Source organism: Eubalaena glacialis, chromosome 1 (assembly GCF_028564815.1).
Source record: "Eubalaena glacialis isolate mEubGla1 chromosome 1, mEubGla1.1.hap2.+ XY, whole genome shotgun sequence".
NCBI lineage: Eukaryota > Metazoa > Chordata > Mammalia > Artiodactyla > Balaenidae > Eubalaena > Eubalaena glacialis.
The window spans coordinates 210,803,944-210,823,016 of NC_083716.1; the positions used below are offsets into that span (position 1 = coordinate 210,803,944).

A 19,073-nucleotide genomic window follows, 5' to 3' on the forward strand; every position below is an offset into this window, starting at 1 on the left:
TTCCTTAATTTCTCTTTCAGATTTTTCATCACCAGTGTATAGGAATGCAAGAGATTTCTGTGCATTAATTTTGTATCCTGCTACTTTACCAAATTCATTGATTAGCTCTAGTAGTTTTCTGGTAGCATCTTTAAGATTCTCTATGTATAGTATCATGTCATCTGCAAACAGTGACAGTTTTACTTCTTCTTTTCCAATTTGGATTCCTTTTATTTCTTTTTCTTCTCTGATGGCTGTGGCTAAAACTTCCAAAACTATATTGAATAATAGTGGTGAGAGTGGGCAACCTTGTCTTGTTCCTGATCTTAGTGGAAATGCTTTCAGTTTTTCACCATTGAGGATGATGTTGGCTGTGGATTTGTCATATATAGCCTTTATTATGTTGAGGTAAGTTTCCTCTATGCCTATTTTCTGGAGGGTTTTTATCATAAATGGGTGTTGAATTTTGTTGAAAGCTTTTTCTGCATCTATTGAGATGATCATTTGGTTTTTCTCCTTCCATTTGTTAATATGGTGTATCACATTGATTGATTTGCATATATTGAAGAATCCTTGCATTCCTGGGGTAAACCCCACTTGATCATGGTGTATGATCCTTTTAATGTGCTGTTGGATTCTGTTTGCTAGTATTTTGTTGAGGATTTTTGCATCTATGTTCATCAGTGATATTGGCCTGTAGTTTTCTTTCTTTGTGACATCTTTGTCTGGTTTTGGTATCAGGGTGATGATGTCCTTGTAGAATGCGTTTGGGAGTGTTCCTCCCTCTGCTATATTTTGGAAGAGTTTGAGAAGGATAGGTGTTAACTCTTCTCTAAATGTTTGATAGAATTCGCCTGTGAAGCCATCTGGTCCTGGACTTTTGTTTGTTGGAAGATTTTTAATCACTGTCTCAATTTCAGTGCTTGTAATTGGTCTGTTTATATTTTCTGTTTCTTCCTGGTTCAGTCTCAGAAGCTTGTGCTTTTCTAAGAATTTGTCCATTTCTTCCAGGTTGTCCATTTTATTGGCATACAGTTGCTTGTAGTAATCTCTCATGATCCTTTGTATTTCTGCAGTGTAAGCTGTTAATTCTCCTTTTTCATTTCTAATTCTATTGATTTGAGTCTTCTCCCTTATTTTCTTGATGAGTCTGGCTAATGATTTATCAATTTTGTTTATCTTCTCAAAGAACGAGCTTCTGGTTTTATTGATCTTTGCTATTGTTTCCTTCATTTCTTTTTCATTTATTTCTGATCTGATCTTTATGATTTCTTTCCTTCTGCTAACTTTGGGGGGTTTTGTTCTTCTTTCTTTAATTGCTTTAGGTGTAAGGTTAGGTTGTTTATTTGAGATGTTTCTTGTTTCTTGAGGTAGGACTGTATTGCTATAAACTTCCCTCTTAGAACTGTTTTTGCTGCATTCCATAGGTTTTGGGCCGTCGTGTTTTCATTGTCATTTGTTTCTAGGTATTTTTTGATTTCCTCTTTGATTTCTTCAGTGATCTCTTGGTTATTTAGTAGTGTATTGTTTAGCCTCCATGTGTTTGTATTTTTTACAGATTTTTTTCCTGTAATTGATGTCTAGTCTTATAGCATTGTGGTCAGAAAAGATACTTGATACGATTTCAATTTTCTTAAATTTACCAGGGCTTGCTTTGTGACCCCAAGATATGATCTATCCTGGAGAATGTTCCATGAGCACTTGAGAAGAAAGTGTAATCTGCTGTTTTCGGATGGAATGTCCTATAAATATCAATTAAGTCCATCTTGTTTAATGTATCATTTAAAGCTTGTGTTTCCTTATTTATTTTCATTTTGGATGATCTGTCCATTGGTGAAAGTGGGGTGTTAAAGTCCCCTACTATGATTTTATTACTGTCGATTTCCCCTTTTATGACTGTTAGCATTTGCCTTATGTATTGAGGTGCTCCTATGTTGGGTGCATAAATGTTTACAATTGTTATATCTTCTTCTTGGATTGATCCCTTGCTCATTATGTAGTGTCCTTCTTTGTCTCTTGTAATAGTCTATTTTAAAGTCTATTTTCTCTGATATGAGAATTGCTACTCCAGCTTTCTTTTGATTTCCATTTGCATGGAATATCTTTTTCCATCACTTCACTTTCAGTCTGTATGTGTCCCTAGGTCTGAAGTGGGTCTCTTATAGACAGCACATGTCCGGGTCTTGTTTTTGTATCCATTCAGCCAGTCTGTGTCTTTTGGTGGGAGCATTTAATCCATTTACATTTAAGGTAGTTATCGTTATGTATGTTCCTATTACCATTTTCTTAATTGTTTTGAGTTTGTTATTGTAAGTCTTTTCCTTCTCTTGTGTTTCCTGCCTAGAGAAGTTCTTTTAGTATTTGTTGTAGAGCTTGTTTGGACGTGCTGAATTCTCTTAGGTTTTGCTTATCTGTAAATGTTTTAATTTCTCCATCGAATCTGAATGATATCCTTGCTGGCTAGAGTAATCTTGGGTGTAGGTTTTTCCCTTTCATCACTTTAAATATGTCCTGCCACTCCCTTCTGGCTTGCAGAGTTTCTGCTGAAGGATCAGCTGTTAACCTTATGGGGATTCCCTTGTATGTTAATTATTGCTTTTCCCTTGCTGCTTTTAATATTTTTTCTTTGTATTTAATTTTTGATAGTTTGATTAATATGTGTCTTGGCATGTTTCTCCTTGGACTTATCCTGCATGGGACTCTCTGCGCCTCCTGGACATGATTGACTATTTCCTTACCCATATTAGGGAAGCTTTCAACTATAATCTCTTCAAACATTTTCTCAGTCCCTTTTTTTTCTCTTCCTCTCCTGGGACCCCTATAATTTGAATGTTGGTGCGTTTAATATTGTCCCAGAGGTCTCTGAGATTGTCCTCAATTCTTTTCATTCTTTTTTCTTTATTCTGCTGTGTGGTAGTTATTTCCACTATTTTACGTTCCAGGTCACTTATCCGTTCTTCTCCCTTAGTTATTCTGCTATTGATTCCTTCTAGAGAATTTTTAATTTCATTTACTGTGTTGTTCATCATTGTTTGTTTGCTCTTTAGTTCTTCTAGGTCCTTGTTAAACGTTTCTTGTATTTTCTCCATTCTATTTCCAAAATTTTGGATCATCTTTACTATCATTACTCTGAATTGTTTTTCATGTTGACTGACTATTTCCTCTTCATTTGTTTGGTCTGGTGGGTTTTTACCTTGCTCCTTCATCTGCTGTGTATTTCTGTCTTCTCATTTTGCCTAACTTACCATGTTTTGGGGTCTCCGTTTCACAAGCTGCAAGTTCGTAGTTCCCGGTGTTTTTGGTGTCTGCTCCCAGTGGGTAAGGTTGGTTCAGTGGGTTGTGTAGGCTTCCTGATGGAGGGGACTAGTGCCTGTGTTCTGGTGGATGAGGCTGGATCTTGTCGTTCTGGTGGGCAGGACCATGACCAGTGGTGTGTTTTTGGGTGTCTGTGAACTTATGATTTTAGGCAGCCTCTCTGCTAATGGGTGGCTTTGTGTTCCTGTCTTGCTAGTTATTTGCCATAGGGTGTCCAGCACTGTAGCTTGCTGGTCGTTGAGTGGAGCTGGGTCTTAGCATGGAGATGGACATCTCTGGGAGAGCTTTTGTCATTTGATGTTACGTGGGGCCGGGAGGTCTCTGGTGGACCAATGTCCTGAACTTGACTGTCCCACCTCAGAGGCTCAGGCCTGACACTGGCCAGAGCACCAAGACCCTGTCAGCCACACGGCTCAGAAGAAAAGTGAGAAAAAAGAGAAAGAAAGAAAGAATATAAAATAAAGTTATTAAAATAGAAAAAAATTATTAAAAATAACAAAATAAAGAGTAATAAAAAGAGAAAGAAACAAGAGAGCAACCAAACCAAAAAATAAATCCTCCAATGATAACAAGTGCTAAAAACTATACTTAAAAAACCCAAAAACCAAAAACCAAAAACCAAAAACAGACAGTCAGAACCCTAGGACAAATGGCAAAAGCAAAGCTATACAGACAAAATCATACAAAGAAGCATACACATACACACTCACAAAAAGAGCAAAAGAAAAAAAAAGAAAAAAATAATGTATATAAAAAATTAAAAAAGGAGGAGAGCAACCAAATCAATAAACAAATCTACCAGTGATAATAAGCTCTAAATACTAAACTAAGATAAACATAAAACCAGAAACAAATTAGATGCAGAAAGCAAACCCCAAGTCTACAGTTGATCCCAAAGTCCACCGCCTCAATTTTGGGATGGTTCGTTGTCTATTCAGGTATTCCACAGATGCAGGGTACATCAAGTTGATGGTGGAGATTTAGTCCGCTGCTCCTGATGCTGCTGGGAGAGATTTCCCTTTCTCTTCTTCGTTCGCACAGCTCCTGGGGTTCAGCTTTGGATTTGGCCCCGCTTCTGCGTGTAGGTCACCTGAGGGTGTCTGTTCCCTGCCCAGACAGGACGGGGTTAAAGGAGAAGCTGATTAGGGGGCTCTGGCTCACTCAGGCTGGTGGGGAGGGAGGGGTACGGAATGCAGGGCGAGCCTGCGGTGGCAGAGGCTGATGTGACATTGCAACAGCCTGAGGTGCGCCGTGGGTTCTCCCGGGGAAGTTGTCCCTGGATCACGGGACCCTGGCAGTATGGGCTGCACAGGCTCCCTGGAGGGGAGGTGTGGAGAGTGACCTGTGCTTGCACACAGGCTTCTTGGTGGCTGCAGCAGCAGCCTTAGTGTCTCATGCCCGTCTCTGGGGTCCGCGCTGATAGCCGCGGCTCGTGCCTGTCTCTGGAGCTCATTTAGACGGTGCTCTGAATCCCCTCTCCTTGCGCACCCTGAAAAAATGGTCTCCTGACTCTTAGGTAGTTCCAGACGTTTTCCTGGACCCCTTCCTGGCAAGCTGTGGTGCACTAGCCCCTTCAGGCTGTGTTCACACCCCAGTCCTCTCCTTGGGATCTGACCGAAGCCTGAGCCTCAGCTCCCAGCCCCTGCCCGCCCTGGTGGGTGAGCACAGAAGCTTCTCGGACTGGTGAGTGCTGGTTGGCACCGGATCCTCTGTGCGGGAATCTCTCCGCTTTGCCCTCTGCACCCCTGTTGCTGCGCTCTCCTCCATGGCTCCGAAGCTTCCCCCCTCCGCCACCCACAGTCTCCGCCCGCGAAGGGCCTTCCTAGTGTGTAGAAACTTTTCCTCCTTCACAGCTCCCTCCCACGGGTGCAGGTCCCGTCCCTATTCTTTTGTCTCTGTTTTTCCTTTTTTCTTTTGCCCTACCCAGGTACGTGGGGAGTTTCTTGCCTTTGGGAAGTCTGAGGTCTTCTGCCAGAGTTCAGTAGGTGTTCCGTAGGAGTTGTTCCACATGTAAATGTATTTCTGATGTATTTGTGGGGAGGAAGGTGAACTCCACGTTTTAATCCTCCGTCATCTTGAAGGTGCCCCCCGGACTTGAATTTTTTTGGAGAAATTTGTAGTGCATATTATACCTCTTGGGTTGCAAAGTGATATTGTTTCAGTAGAAAATGTTATTGTAAAACCCAGTGAGTGGGTTGCTTTGTACTGACGTCTATAGTCCCCTTGTCTCCCTCCCTCTTTCTCCCCAGTTATCTTAGCTTTCTCATTTAAGCCCAAGTTATTTCAGACAATAAGTTATCTGCTGAATGATACTTTCCTCTTTAGTTCTTTTACTGGAATTTTTTTGTGTCCCCAGCATTCATTCATTTATTCATTCATTCATATGCTCAATCATTTATTTAATCATCACTCAGTAAATGCTAATGAAAAGTTATATCTATATGCTTACATCTAACTGCTAAATCCACATATCTACTTGGATATATAATGTGCATATCAAACTTAATAGGTTTAAAACAGAAGTTCTGGTTTCCCACTGCCACTTTTTCCTCCTGCAGTGTTCCCCATCTCAATACATTGCTCGCTCCTTCTGGTTATTTAGGCTAAAAATTCTGGCGATTTCCTTGGTTCCCTTATTTCATTTATAACCAATATCTGATCTGTAAGCAACTCTGTTGACTCTGCTTTCACTGACTACCCAGAATCTGACCACTTCTCATCAATTCCACTGTTACTACCGAAGTCCAACCCACCATCAACTCCTGCCTGGATTATTGCAACAGCCTCTTAACTGGACTTTCTGCTTTCTCCCTTGGTCCCTCATCTTTAGTCTATTGTCACCGCAACAGCCTGAGTGAATTTGAAAAATGGAAGGCAGATATGTCACTCTTCAGCTCAAAATCCTCAGTGACTTCCTATTTCATGAAGAGTAAAAAGCAGAGTTCTTACAGTGGCCTACAAGGTCCTATACATTTGACCCCCTGTTGCTTCCCTAATTTCAGTGCCTACAACACTCCCCTTGACTCACTCCACTTGACCCAAACTGGCCTTCTTGCAATTCTTTAACATACCAAGTATGCTCCTGCCTCAGAACTTTTGCAACCACTGTTCCCTCTGCCAGGAATTCTCTTTCCCCAGATATCCATGTGGCTTGTTCCTTCACCTCCCAATCTTTGCTCAAATGTTACCTTTTCAAAGAGTTCTTCTCTGTCCACTGTATTTAATATTATCACCTCTTTATACTATACACTCCCTTTGCCTCTTACTTACTTTATTCCTTTTACCTATAGCATTTATCACCATCCAACTTGCTTTAAATTTATTTGTTGATTCTATTTCTCCCCACTGCCCCTCAATACATACTAAAACGCAAACTCCAGACAACCAAAGCTTCAGCTTGAAACATGGTAGACACAATAATTATTTGTTGAATGAGTAAATGATTTCATATGTGATGTAGAAGCCAATGAGGTTGCATATAATCTGAGGAAGCAGATGTATTTCGAAGTACTATTTTTATTTTTGTATGTCTTCAAGGTTCCATCCTATTATAAGTTCTCATTTGGAAATAAAAATGAGCTTTAATGAACCTAAAACATTCTGTAGACATAGTGAGATCTATCGTTTGCTTACTAAAATAGTCAGGATATTCTGCATAGCAGTCAGTATTCTAAATGCTAGTTTTAAAAATTATGTGACTACAGGCTGTGCAGTTGGCATTTTGAAGAATTCTATGGAAGAATTTTTCTAACGTATTAGAAAAAATGAGATCACATCAATATTAGCTTTTCCACGTCTAACTTTGAATAAGGTATGTGTAGTACACATGATATTTGGTTGAGTAAAATTGTGTTACATGACAGTTGTGAGCCTCTATATCCGGGAACACACTTTAATGGTGTGACTTAGGAAGCCTAATGGCACCTGCATGTTTGTAAAATGGGAAAATCCATTTTTGGCATGGCCCCCAGTTTGAAAATTACTCTTTCCATCCAAAAGGGCAGAATGCAACCGATCCATGGTCATAATTAAGATCAGAGCAAAGGACAGAGCCAGACACAGCTGAGAACCAGAAAACACAGAACTCTTTCTAATCCATAGATGTAGACAGAGCTGGGTTCCTGTGGACAAAAGGAGTTTCCACTCCAGTGACACAGAACTTGTGACCCACATCTTGCAGAGGGTAGTTAAGGGAAGCAGAGACCTCTTAGGAATACTGTTAGTCAAACAGCTATGTATTTACCATGAATTCATAAGCAGAGCCTGAAACATTTCTTCAAATAGAAATAACAGAGCTGGTCTAGAGATCCCAATACAAATCAGTTCTGGGTGAGAACAGTGTTAGATCCACCAGTGAAGATCAATAGAATCAAGGTGACTCAAGAGAAGAGAGATCTGGCCTGGACAGGTCTGCTTAACCTCCCTTGGTTATACATTTCCAGTTGTTTTTCAATGAGGGAGATCTGGAAATTAATATTTGAATTTACTCTATGTCATTTATGGTTTGCTGTATGTAACAATGCTTAAGTGAACTGTGTAACTACTGTATCATAGTTCTCATTTTGTATTTCAGACTCATTCATTCTTAACTAATCTGTATGTGGTCATCATAAAGATCCAAGTGAAAGAACCTCCTTTTGCTCTAGATAGATATTTGAGTTGACTTGAGTCCACTGGGCTGTTGTACGTAGCATTCCAAGGACCGGAGTGGGCAGGCCAAGAAAGTAGGGCTCATCATGGAGAGCTGCCTCTCAAAGGCTTTTTCCTTTCAGGAAAGTATTAAGGTTATATAAGCAAATTAAAAAAACCTGTCGGGTAATGAGTCAAAGCCATTAAGCATGGAGCTTGATGTTTTCTGTTTTCCAAACCTTATACCCTACTTCTGTTCTTTTATTTAAATTATTTAGTGGGTGTTCAATAATTCTGGCTAGAAAGACAGAATTTGTTCTTGCTTATGATGAAAGTGTCAGCAGTGAGAGACGCACTCCTTGGAGATGCACAGTTTGGTGATATAGAAACTGATGAGGAAAAAGAACAAGGTGAATCACACCTCAGCTACTAGATTAATGCATCAAATTAAATGTTACTATTCAGGAAAGACAGCAGAAAGAAACCGCTTCCATGGTAACTGTTGTCAGAGTTGTATTTTTACTCATCTTTCGGAAAATATATGAAAGCCAAATAATATAGCTCTAGTGCTACTTGTAATGATTTACTCATTTTCAAATAGCAAGAGCTCTGAAGGCTTGATTTCATCTCTCTCTTGAGTTGGCATTGTCAGTTTAATATCCAGCCAACGTTAATCACTGAGGGTGAGTGTATAGAAGACAGTTCATATAAATGTCCAAAGATGGTTTATCAGTGAAAGTGTATTGTTACAAAGTTCTCCTGGGTTGCCGAGTGATCACTAAGGAAGAACTTAGTGTGACTCCCTCCCCCACCCTCAATAATATTAGATGTAGCTTCTCTTCTTTGGCTGGTCATGAGGAATTTTACAAATACATTTTCAGTAGAGAGAACTCGTGATTTATTCACTGGACTATCTGTTTGGATTATCAATGCCTATTTTCTCTCTTTCTCTTCAGTGTCTATCTTTTGTCTCTATCAGACTTTGAGAGCACTTCAAACTGAGGGGTAGGTAAGAAAAGGGAGGAAGATGAAATTGGATTCTCTTTAAAACTGGTTTATTTAGAAAAGAGCTCCGTAAAAGATTTGGTCAGAAATCAGAATTCAACCTGCTATCCTTTTTTCTGTATTATCAGATTGAATAATTGAATGTTGGCTTGATTTCTTTCAGAGCAGACGTTCTATCTTTCTTGGCTAGGCTGGCACAGAGAACAAGGTCATACAGTGACCTGCTTCCTTCACTGGGAGATGCTGATCTGCTGTGACCTGTGAGAAGACTCTGCTTTGCTGATGTTTTGGTGTTGTTTCTGTAATATCCATCTAGGCTAGGACTTCAGCTTCCTAGTTTAAGGTTAAAAGATAGATTATTTAACAAAATACCTTAGTATTTGTTGGACTTGTATGTGTTCACATGACTTACTGACCTCGTGCAATGCTTATTTTGTAATAAATTACCATTTGTTAATTCTCACAATTAAATTCTATAGTCCAAACTATAGTTTAACCCTCCAGAGTGGAAGACTTCCTGTCTTTTACTTTAAAGGCATGTTTCTTAAGTCTCTATTTGTTAGCAAACACTTGGAAACACTTTGAAATTTCATCCTATTAATTCAGTCCTAGAGCTATCTGAATTCTATCTTTAAATTCTGAGAAAGACCTCTCCAGCAAGCTTTTCTTAGCTCTCTCTAGCCCTCAGCATTCTCATTCCTCATATTTAAATGTACTTGCTACCCATACCGTACACTCGTTCATATTAAATTGAGTAGTCAATCATGCTTAAATAATATGTGACATCTTTACAAATAATATTTACTATTATCATTTAATTGAAGTATTGTATTTCTCTTTGGTTTCTCATTTCATTTCTCTAACCAGATTATAAACTTTTTGATCTAAATACGAATTCTTCTATGTCTGTATATCTGCCACAGTATCTCACCCAAGGTAGGGATTCAATGCAAGTTTGTTAATGGGTTAACCAAACCAATGCAAGTTGGTTAATCCTGTGAAATGGAACATGCTAGAAGTAAACATGATGATATTCTCTCCCACGAGCTACCTATTTAAATGCATCTTGGGAAGAACATTGAACAAATTACTTTAATTTGCAAAATTGCCTTCATGTAACATTTGCAGCTGTTCCACTTCTCAGGAAAATGATTCATACTATTTTAAAGACACGACAACTTGAACAAGGTCAAAGCATAATACCTAATGGTATTTAGCAATGCAAATATAAAATTTGCAAATTTTGCAGAGTCTAAATGCACGTTGGATTTTCTAGGAGGTGCCCAGCTATATTGGGAGGGAGTTTTTAAGGTAGAGCTTGACTGATAACCTTTCCAAAACATTAATATAGTTTTCTTCTTCTGTTTTTCGCTTCCTCCTTTTACTTTACCCCCTCCTTTCTAAATTATTGAGCTCTTTCTATGTGGCCAACCTTTTCTAGGAACTTTTTGTTACGTTGTTATATAATTTAATCATCACATACATCCTGTTGGTAAGCTATTATTATTTATATTTTAATGACCAGGAAACATTGAGGTTTGGAGGTTTAAGGACTTCTGGCATGAACTTGGCACTTTCTCTCACTGAACCTCATCTTTCTTTCTTTGATGTGTGACCTTGGATAAAAATATCATTTAACCCCTCTGTGCCTTTTAAAAATGTTTTTCTTCTATAAGAGGATAATAAAAAAGTCTGCCCTACTAGCCTTATGTTATTCTAGATAATTGAGATAAAACACAAGAAATATAGGGAGTTATTATTTTTATTATATATGAGTCTTGATCACATTGGTGATCACCAATGTGCAAACTTAGAATAAGGGATTAGAACTAGATTATAATTTAAAATGTCCTATTGATATTTTCTTTTGCTCTTTAAGACTCCTAAAACATATTCCCATATTTGAGTTTTTGCATTACACAGAAAAAAGATCCACAAACTGGACTTTTATGTTTCTCTAGCTGTGAGATAGACCCAGATTGGTCATGTACAGAAAAGCCTGTATGAGCAAAGAAAGTAACATATTTTCTCATTTATTTATTTATTTATTTATTTTTGCTTATAAATCTCAGTTACACGGCTTTATTCAATAGAATATTAGATCAGTTCAGTTCTCAAGTTGTGATTTTATAAGACTTATGAGAAAATCTGTTCATAGTGGGATTGCTTGACATTTTCTTTTACATTTTGCTCCTTTCTCACTTCTTTTTTTTTTTTTTTTTTGGCGTATAGTTGATTTACAATGTTAGCTTCAGGTGTACAAAAAAGTGATTCAGTTATGCATATATATATATCTATTCTTCAGAAAGTGACGTATTTTCCTCAAACTGATTTCAATTTAAACTTGGCAGTTTATTTCTTATTGCAGTTTAATTATTTGGGTCACTGGATTCTGTGTCTCCTGTTTTTCTGTGAAGAGAAAAACATACTATGCAACCAAGATTGCTGCAAGACTCCCTGGTGAAGGAACTCAACCCATCCTTTCTTCAGCAACTCAACCTGTTACAACAAAGCATGCTTCTAGTATCTGATTAGCTGGTTCTCTTCCTTCCTTCTTAGTTGGGGAATTTCCAAAGCTGTCTTCTCTGAAATACCATAAAATGTCCTGGAACTCAAAAGAAGAAGGTCTTTGAAATTCTATGAACTTTTCCCACTGTATTTGAAGAAAAAAGGGTGGAAACTCTTGAAGGATCTAGATCTATTGAAAAATCATTGAGAGTAGGGGAAAAAACCATGAGCAAAAAGATAAAGGGAGGGAAAAAAATTTCCTGAAAATGTTATAGTTTATGCACGTGTGCCCACACAGACACCATATATGTTTGATATTTTAATGAACATAGAATAAACAATATTATCATAGCGATGAGGGAAATAAAAACAAGAAAAGGGACTTCCCATATATATGGACATATTTTTCTTTCTTTAAGTAAAAACATTGTGTATTTCATCATTTTAATGAAAATCTTTTAAAGTGTACAATACACCCTCCTGACTTCTTATATAGAGGACCCTCACTGTCATTGTGCACTTTCTAAGGAGGCAATGCTGGAAAGAATACTGAACCAGGAGACCTTGCCCCGGGCTCCAGCTCATTCTTCTACTCACCAGCCATGAGACTGTCCTGATCATTTCCCCTCTTTGGTCTCAGCTTCTTCATGTGCAAAATTCAGGCAAAATTTAGAAATATATTCTGCCCAGGTGCAACCCGCTTCCAGCTCCCTGTCTGCCATGGTCCAGCCACCGCAGGGGGTCTTCCAGGTCCCGACGGAGAGGGGCAAGGGACTGAATAGCACCGGGAATATGGGATCAGAAGGACCAAGACAACTGATGGTTGCAAGGCGCTTTATTTAGAATCTACTGAATCTTATATAGACAGAAGAGGAACTCATTATTAGACAGTGAACCCATAGAATTGCTTATCGTCTCAGTTCAGTCACCACCATGGACGTCAACAAGTTTACAAGGACCATCCTTGAACATTGTCTTCCCTTAACCAGGCACGCACAGCCCCCAGCCATAAGGAACAACCAGGACTCTCAGTTCCCTGAGGTCTCCTGGCCTGAGACAGCTCTGCTAATCTCTTTTACATTCCTCAGGCCTGGGACAAAGAGTGCATTTCAAGTCAAGGGGGCAAAGCCCTTAAGTGACTTTGTTTTTTGTGAGAGACATACTGTCTCCACCAGGAGTTACCTCCGGCTAAGACTGCATGCCTCCCACACCTGTCTGTGAGCCAATATTGTTCTGCATTTCGTCCAATTAACTCTGATGATGTAAAAAGATTAAAATGCATCCCCCATGGCAGAATGGCACCTTGAAATTTTAACATCTGTGACTCCATAGTTCCGTGATTTCCTTCTAATTATGTGGGCCAAATTTGGTTAAGTGGGGAAAATTCTCTGATTTTTCTGACAAGAATAAGAAGAAAGAAAATTTTTCCTACATTAAGATGTACTTTATAATGTGATGAATATAATAATTACTTGATGAACATATTAATATTTTGCATATCTTTCTGTGATAAATATATTAGGGAACCTTATTTCCCAAAGTGATTGCCAAAAAAAAAAAAAGGGACTTCCCTGGTTGCGCAGTGGTTAAGAATCCATCTGCCAGTGCAGGGGACACGGGTTAGATCCCTGGTCCGGGAAGATCCCACATGCTGCGGAGCAACTAAGCTGGTGCGCCACAACTGCTGAGTTTACGCTCTAGAGCCTGCGAGCCACAAATACTTAGCCTGCATGCCACAACTACTGAAGCCCATGCGCCTAGAGCCCGTGCTCCTCAACGAAGAGTAGCCCCTGCAATGAGAAGCCTGTGCACTGCAGCAAAGAGTAGCCCCCGCTAGCTGCAACTAGAGAAAGCCTGCGTGCAGCAACAAAGACCCAATGCAGCCAAAAAAAAAAAAAAAAAAAACAAGAAAAAATTTACCTACAGTCTCATTAGTAATCAACTGTTTACCTGTTTTACGTTTTCCATGATCCCTTCTGGCAGAGAAGACAGTTTTATTAATCTGGCTTCTAACTCTAATTATAGCATTTTTCTCTCTCAAGCACCTTCTTTCCTAGAAACCCACAGCTCTCCTCTTTAGGAAACAGAGCTTATATCATCCTCCTGGTGTCTGCTCAGGCTTGCTTGATACCTTCCAGGTCTTCTGCTCTCCGTTTGTAAAGCATTTTCTTGTCTTATTGCTATGCCACTCTGGATATGTTTCCTTTGTTACTTAAATGAGTGTCTCCCTAAATAAACTGAATATATCTTAAGAGCAGGGAAACTTCTTCTAAATTTTCCTCTGTTACCCAAACCATGTACCTTATAGGGCATAGTAAAGTAAAATACATGCTCAGTGGATGTTGTGATTGATAGTGTAGACATCTCAATTCAAGTTGCTCATCTTCTACTGAAATATGAAATTCAGTCTTGTAATATTTTCTGAATTCTGAGAAAGTGTAAACTGTTCACTTCCCATATTCAGTTATGCACACACTCTGTAGAATTTACAACTCCTTACAAGTAGTAAAGAATACTAATTGAATACTTCTTATGTATTCATTTTTGCATGAAAACATATATATCCTGGAAATACCTGCTTTTTATTTCCATAAGTAGATAGTCATCTTTTTCTCTTGTTTTCATGTCCATATTAATGTTAACTATTCTAGACTATAAGTCCCAAGAAAACATAACTGTGTCTTTCAGCTTGTATAATGTACCTTACCCAAAGCCGAGCATTTATGATTGCTTAGTAGCATAACATTGCTAGATAAGATGCAAGGCCAATCTTAGGTGAGGAACCTAAAAGTCTTCTAAAGTTATTTAATATGATACCATGAGGTAAAAAAACAGAAAAACAAAAGCACACTGTTAAGATGTATAAATTGTTCTTCAGTGAAGGAGGTTTGTGTATGTAATTGAGTTTAGTTGTTTCTGTTTATAGAGCTCCTGTAATTTCCCTGTGCCAGATCCTGAGTCAAAAGAAAAATCTCAAAGTGCTTAGGCAACAGCTGTTCTCAGTCTTTCAGGGTGGTAATTCTGGGCCCAGGCTTGTGCTTATTCTTGTCGTGAAATGACGCTCTTTGACTTTAAAACCCTGCATTCTTCCCCAGTGCTATTACAGTGACAGGTCTTGTAAAAACATGTGTTAATCTTTAAGTCTGTTTAGCAGATATCCCAATGGAGAAAATAGCCCATTATGACCTTACGTGTGGTTCATGAACTCTTCTCTGAAGTATTCCCGTGATTTTGTATCATTGAACACATTCCTAAATCTCGCTGTGCAGGTCCTTCTTTGTAAAAGAAGAGCAATACTCTTTGAGGTAGTCTTTGTGTTTTCAGTGGGTTTCAGTGGTGCTGGTCAGTTAGTCAACTCTAAAATATTTAATAAACCATAAGTGATATGGCTGTATATTATAAAAACTTTCTACCCATCCCAGCCATTCTTCTAATTTTTCTATCATTTGGAAGAAGTGGGTTAATATGAAATAAAAACAAATAATATCAAAAAATGTAATTTGTGAAACAAGAATGATGAGGACTCATTTTACCTGATTTGAAAACATATTTAAAATTGACAGTTATCAAAACTATATGCGTGGTATTTTGTTAAAGAAAAACGGATCAATTGATATGGAATAACATAGAGATACCAGAAGTTAAAACTTACTTTAATCATTTCTAGGACAGAGCAGAAATAACAGAATGATAGGGAAATGTAGCATTTGTCAAGTATTTATTTTGGTCTAGAGAAGAATCTGTACTCTGTGTACAAATGCAAAATGTATAGAAAAGGAAAGAGAAACGGAATGTAAGAAAAATAACATACATCACTGGATTGGAATTACTTAAAATGGATACAGATATTTTAGATGAATATACTAATTCCATTTGCTATCTTTGCAAGGAAGATGAATGTTTAAGGAAATCTTAAATCATTTTATAGGAAAATGTGCTGCCTCTCAGCATTAAAGTGAATTCAAATGTTAAAACAGTCTTCCCGATAAAGGTAACAAAATCAGATTTTTTTTTTTTCCTATGGAGAAACAAGAATGCTGTTGATGACATTGCACTAATTGTTTCAGTTGTTGTGGAAAGTAATCTGTCAATATGTTTGAATCATAGTGTTGGTATTGATGATGATGATGATGATGATGATGACGACATATGCCAGACACTGTGCTGAGTAAGTGGGGGACATTTAAAGGAAAGCTCTGTGTCTTGGCCACATGTGTATATATGTGAGCAGACACGTCAGTGATCACGTCACACAAAGCCCCACAGTCTCCTGCCCACCTTTTCAGGTTCATTGTTTGACATTTCCTCCAAAAGCCATTTTTCTACAGGCCATATTCATTAAAATTTTTTTTAAAGTTTTCCATATTCATGTTTTACTCTATTTTTTACAGATGTTTCCTCCCAGGTCCTGAATGTCTTTTCTTCTCTTGGCAGGAAGATTCTTACTCATTTTAAAAAATTTTGTTCAAACTGCACCTTGTCACTGAAGCCTTGGTCCCTGTGGCCCCTTAGACACACGGAGGATGGCAGCCCTGCCTGCTTCTCTGGAGGCTGCCGCTTCCTTGAGCGTGGTGCTGTGTCCCAGCCATCTTTCTACACAGGGTGGGATTCAACACGTGTGTGTGGAAGGAGTAAATAAAATAAGCAAAGGAAAATCCCAGTATTAATATTATTTGCCAGCCCTTTCATTGAATTCTGTTAAACTGAAGCTTGTCACATTGACTCGGTATAAACTTATTTCACAACGATCAAATTGTCTGACTCTGAGCAATTTCTCTAAAATGGAGTAAGCAGTTACTACTGGGCTACGTTATTTTGCAACAGGGTTTTCTTGGGGTTTGTACTTGTCTCATTGCTTATTTGCTGTAAAATGAGCCTTTTGCTGGGAGGTTCTTTACATCAATAACAGACATACAGAGATTTGCCTAAATTTGAATTCAAAACACTTTTCTTTGGAATATTCATTTGGAAGTTTTGCTTCATTTGTTTTGCTAAGTCATAATTTATGTGTAGTTTTTTGTTTTATGTGTAGTTACTCTTTTTACCACAATATATTCTTGTTTATAAAGATGCTCAAAGAAGTACATTTATCACCTCTTTTAGGTCAGGGTGCCATTAATGAACTCTTCTCTACTATTTAATATTCTTAAGAGAAATATGCCTAAGGACCTATCTTATTCTCAGGAAGTAAGGTGTTTTTTTTTTTTTTAAACTTTTGGGACCCAGAGATGAAAAATTTCCCCTTGTACAAATTATTCATCAAATAAAAATTTTCATGCAAAAATTAATGCTTCAAGACACAGAATGAATTTAGATTAAAGACTCTGTGATATTTATAGTAGATAAATAGAGGTTCTGCTACAGATGACAGAGACCATACCTGACAGGACAGAAATTTCTTTCTCAAGGAGTTGTCTGAATACAGGAAGCTCAGATCAAGGATTATGACCCTGTTCTACTGACACATGGTTGTTTGGGGTAGACATGGCATCCCGTGGTATTAGGGATTGAGGTGCCTTCCCTCTCATTGCTCTGTATTTAAAATTTAATATGTTAATTTCCTTTTAATTTTATTTATTTATTACAGAGTGACTATCTGATCAGCAGTTATGCTTGACAAGAAGTAGAAGTCATGGTTTATTTATAGTATTTTATAGGTTTGGCATGGTAAAAGAGTCCTGACAGTAAATATTTGGTTAATTAATTGAAAGTTCATGTATTTGGGGGAAGGGTTGTTAATGTACAACTGTTCGCAAGACCCTTGTGGTATGAGTTGTGGAGCAAACCGTCCAGGGTGGGAAGCGATCATACATCATTGTGGAGGGAGGGACAAATGCAGTGCTCCTGAAGTCCTGAGTTCGTTCCCAGCAGGCGTGTGAAGGAAGCTTCCTGGAAAGTAATGGCGTTGGGCTGCCCTTGAAGGAGGAGTAGGATGTCAATAATGCGAAGTGGAGGAGAAAGGCAAAGAGGAGCATGGGGTGGCATTGAGGGGAGGGGGAGTGGAAAGTGTCTGGTTGCCATGCATGTAGCACTTCACATACGACACCCAGTGTACCTTAGGAACGAGGTCTGGAGGAAGGAGGTTTGTGTGTGTGTAGGGGGTAGGTGGTGCATGCATCCTTGTCCTTTTTTTTTTTTTTTTTCCTGATTGGGTGACAAAAGAGAGTTTTATCTTGGATAATACTTGAACCAAACTTCATTGATTTGTTAATTTACGTTATACAAGACGCTTCTGTGAGCTATACCAATCTTTAATACCTAGAACATATGATTCATGTTTAGATGAGATTATCTTTGTATTTGGATTAAATCACAATGAGGACAGTATTTGTAAATGTGTGACTTTCAAAGAGGGATATAAACTCTCGTTATCCACGAAGGGCCTGGTTTGAAGTGCTTTCTGAAGTTAATAGGTTGTGCTATCCCATTTTACCGGCACATTCTGCTGATACATCATTTAGAGAAAGTTCCAGTTCCTGATGAAGAGCAGAGCGCTGACATGAGTTTTCACTTAGGTGTGCAGAAAGAATCGGTTAGCTTTGTGCACAGAATAGGCTGAAATCAAGCTTTAATTAGTCAGACTTTTGCATAATTCATCACGGTCCCTTTGAAAGTCCAGTTGAATCTGCTCTTAATCTTTGTCACGATGGGTCCCTTTTAAAGGACTTTTATTAGTTCCTTGCTGCACAGATATTTAGGTCTTCCAAGTAAGGCCATGACAATGCACCTGATCTCTTCTTAAAGAAATGAATTGTTACATAAGGATCCATAAAGAAATGAATCAGTCCATAAAATTTTCTTCTTATTAAATATCATTCTTGATATCAATATAATCAGCTTTAAAGATAGGAAAGTAAGCTAAGGTTCTTTCTGTCTTTTTGAATCCATAGGCTGTCCATCTGGCCCAGGCAAGCTTCCAGATTGAAGCCTTTGGCTCCAAATTCATTCTTGACCTTACACTGAACAAGTAAGTATTTAGTTATGATCCTGTTAAGAAGTAAGTGCAATAAAACTCTACGTCATGATAATATTTTAGTCAAAATAATGTCTGTTGTTGAAGCAACTGATATTTTCTAGCTGATTATATGTCATATAGCACTTAAAGAAAAATATAAAAGTCTGAAGTTAATTCTTTTAATAATAATAATGTCTTTTTATTCCTGAAAGAAGAGGCATTTAACATTTAATTTGTTAAAAATCTCAAATACAGTACTTAGATATTGTGATTTTAAATGGTACAAATATTTAAAGTAATGCTAGTTAATTAAGTGCTAACTATAATCTTTACAATATATAGCAAGCATGATAAATAACTGACTCAAGTATAGTTAGACTTCAGTCTAGAAATTCCACTTTACCTTTCAGTATGTGGTTCACACGACTTCTGTGTGAAGAACAGAAGAACAGGAGAAAATGATGACTTGCAAATACCTATTTTGAGAAGGTTCTTTGCTTCATAATTTGCTCTAATACAGTTTCTTAGAAATTTTGGTCCTGATGAAGATTTACCCGATTTTTCTCTGAGCATGTGTTTATGTTGATATTTAAATGCTATTTCCCAAGTTGGAACCAATTGCACAGATGTCTTTGTACAAAGCACGAACAAGAGCTGTTGCCTTAAGCAGGGCTCTTCAGCC

General features: G+C 38.0%; 1 protein-coding gene across 1 annotated transcript in view; it reads left to right on the forward strand.

The window, feature by feature from the left end:
• Positions 1-19,073, forward strand: part of ADAM23 (ADAM metallopeptidase domain 23) — a 159,531-nt gene that overhangs the window by 26,466 nt on the left and 113,992 nt on the right. Inside the window, exon 3 of the mRNA XM_061204199.1 lies at positions 18,327-18,403. Within this exon, the coding sequence (XP_061060182.1) occupies positions 18,327-18,403 (77 nt within the window). The remainder of the gene's footprint in view (positions 1-18,326; positions 18,404-19,073) is intronic.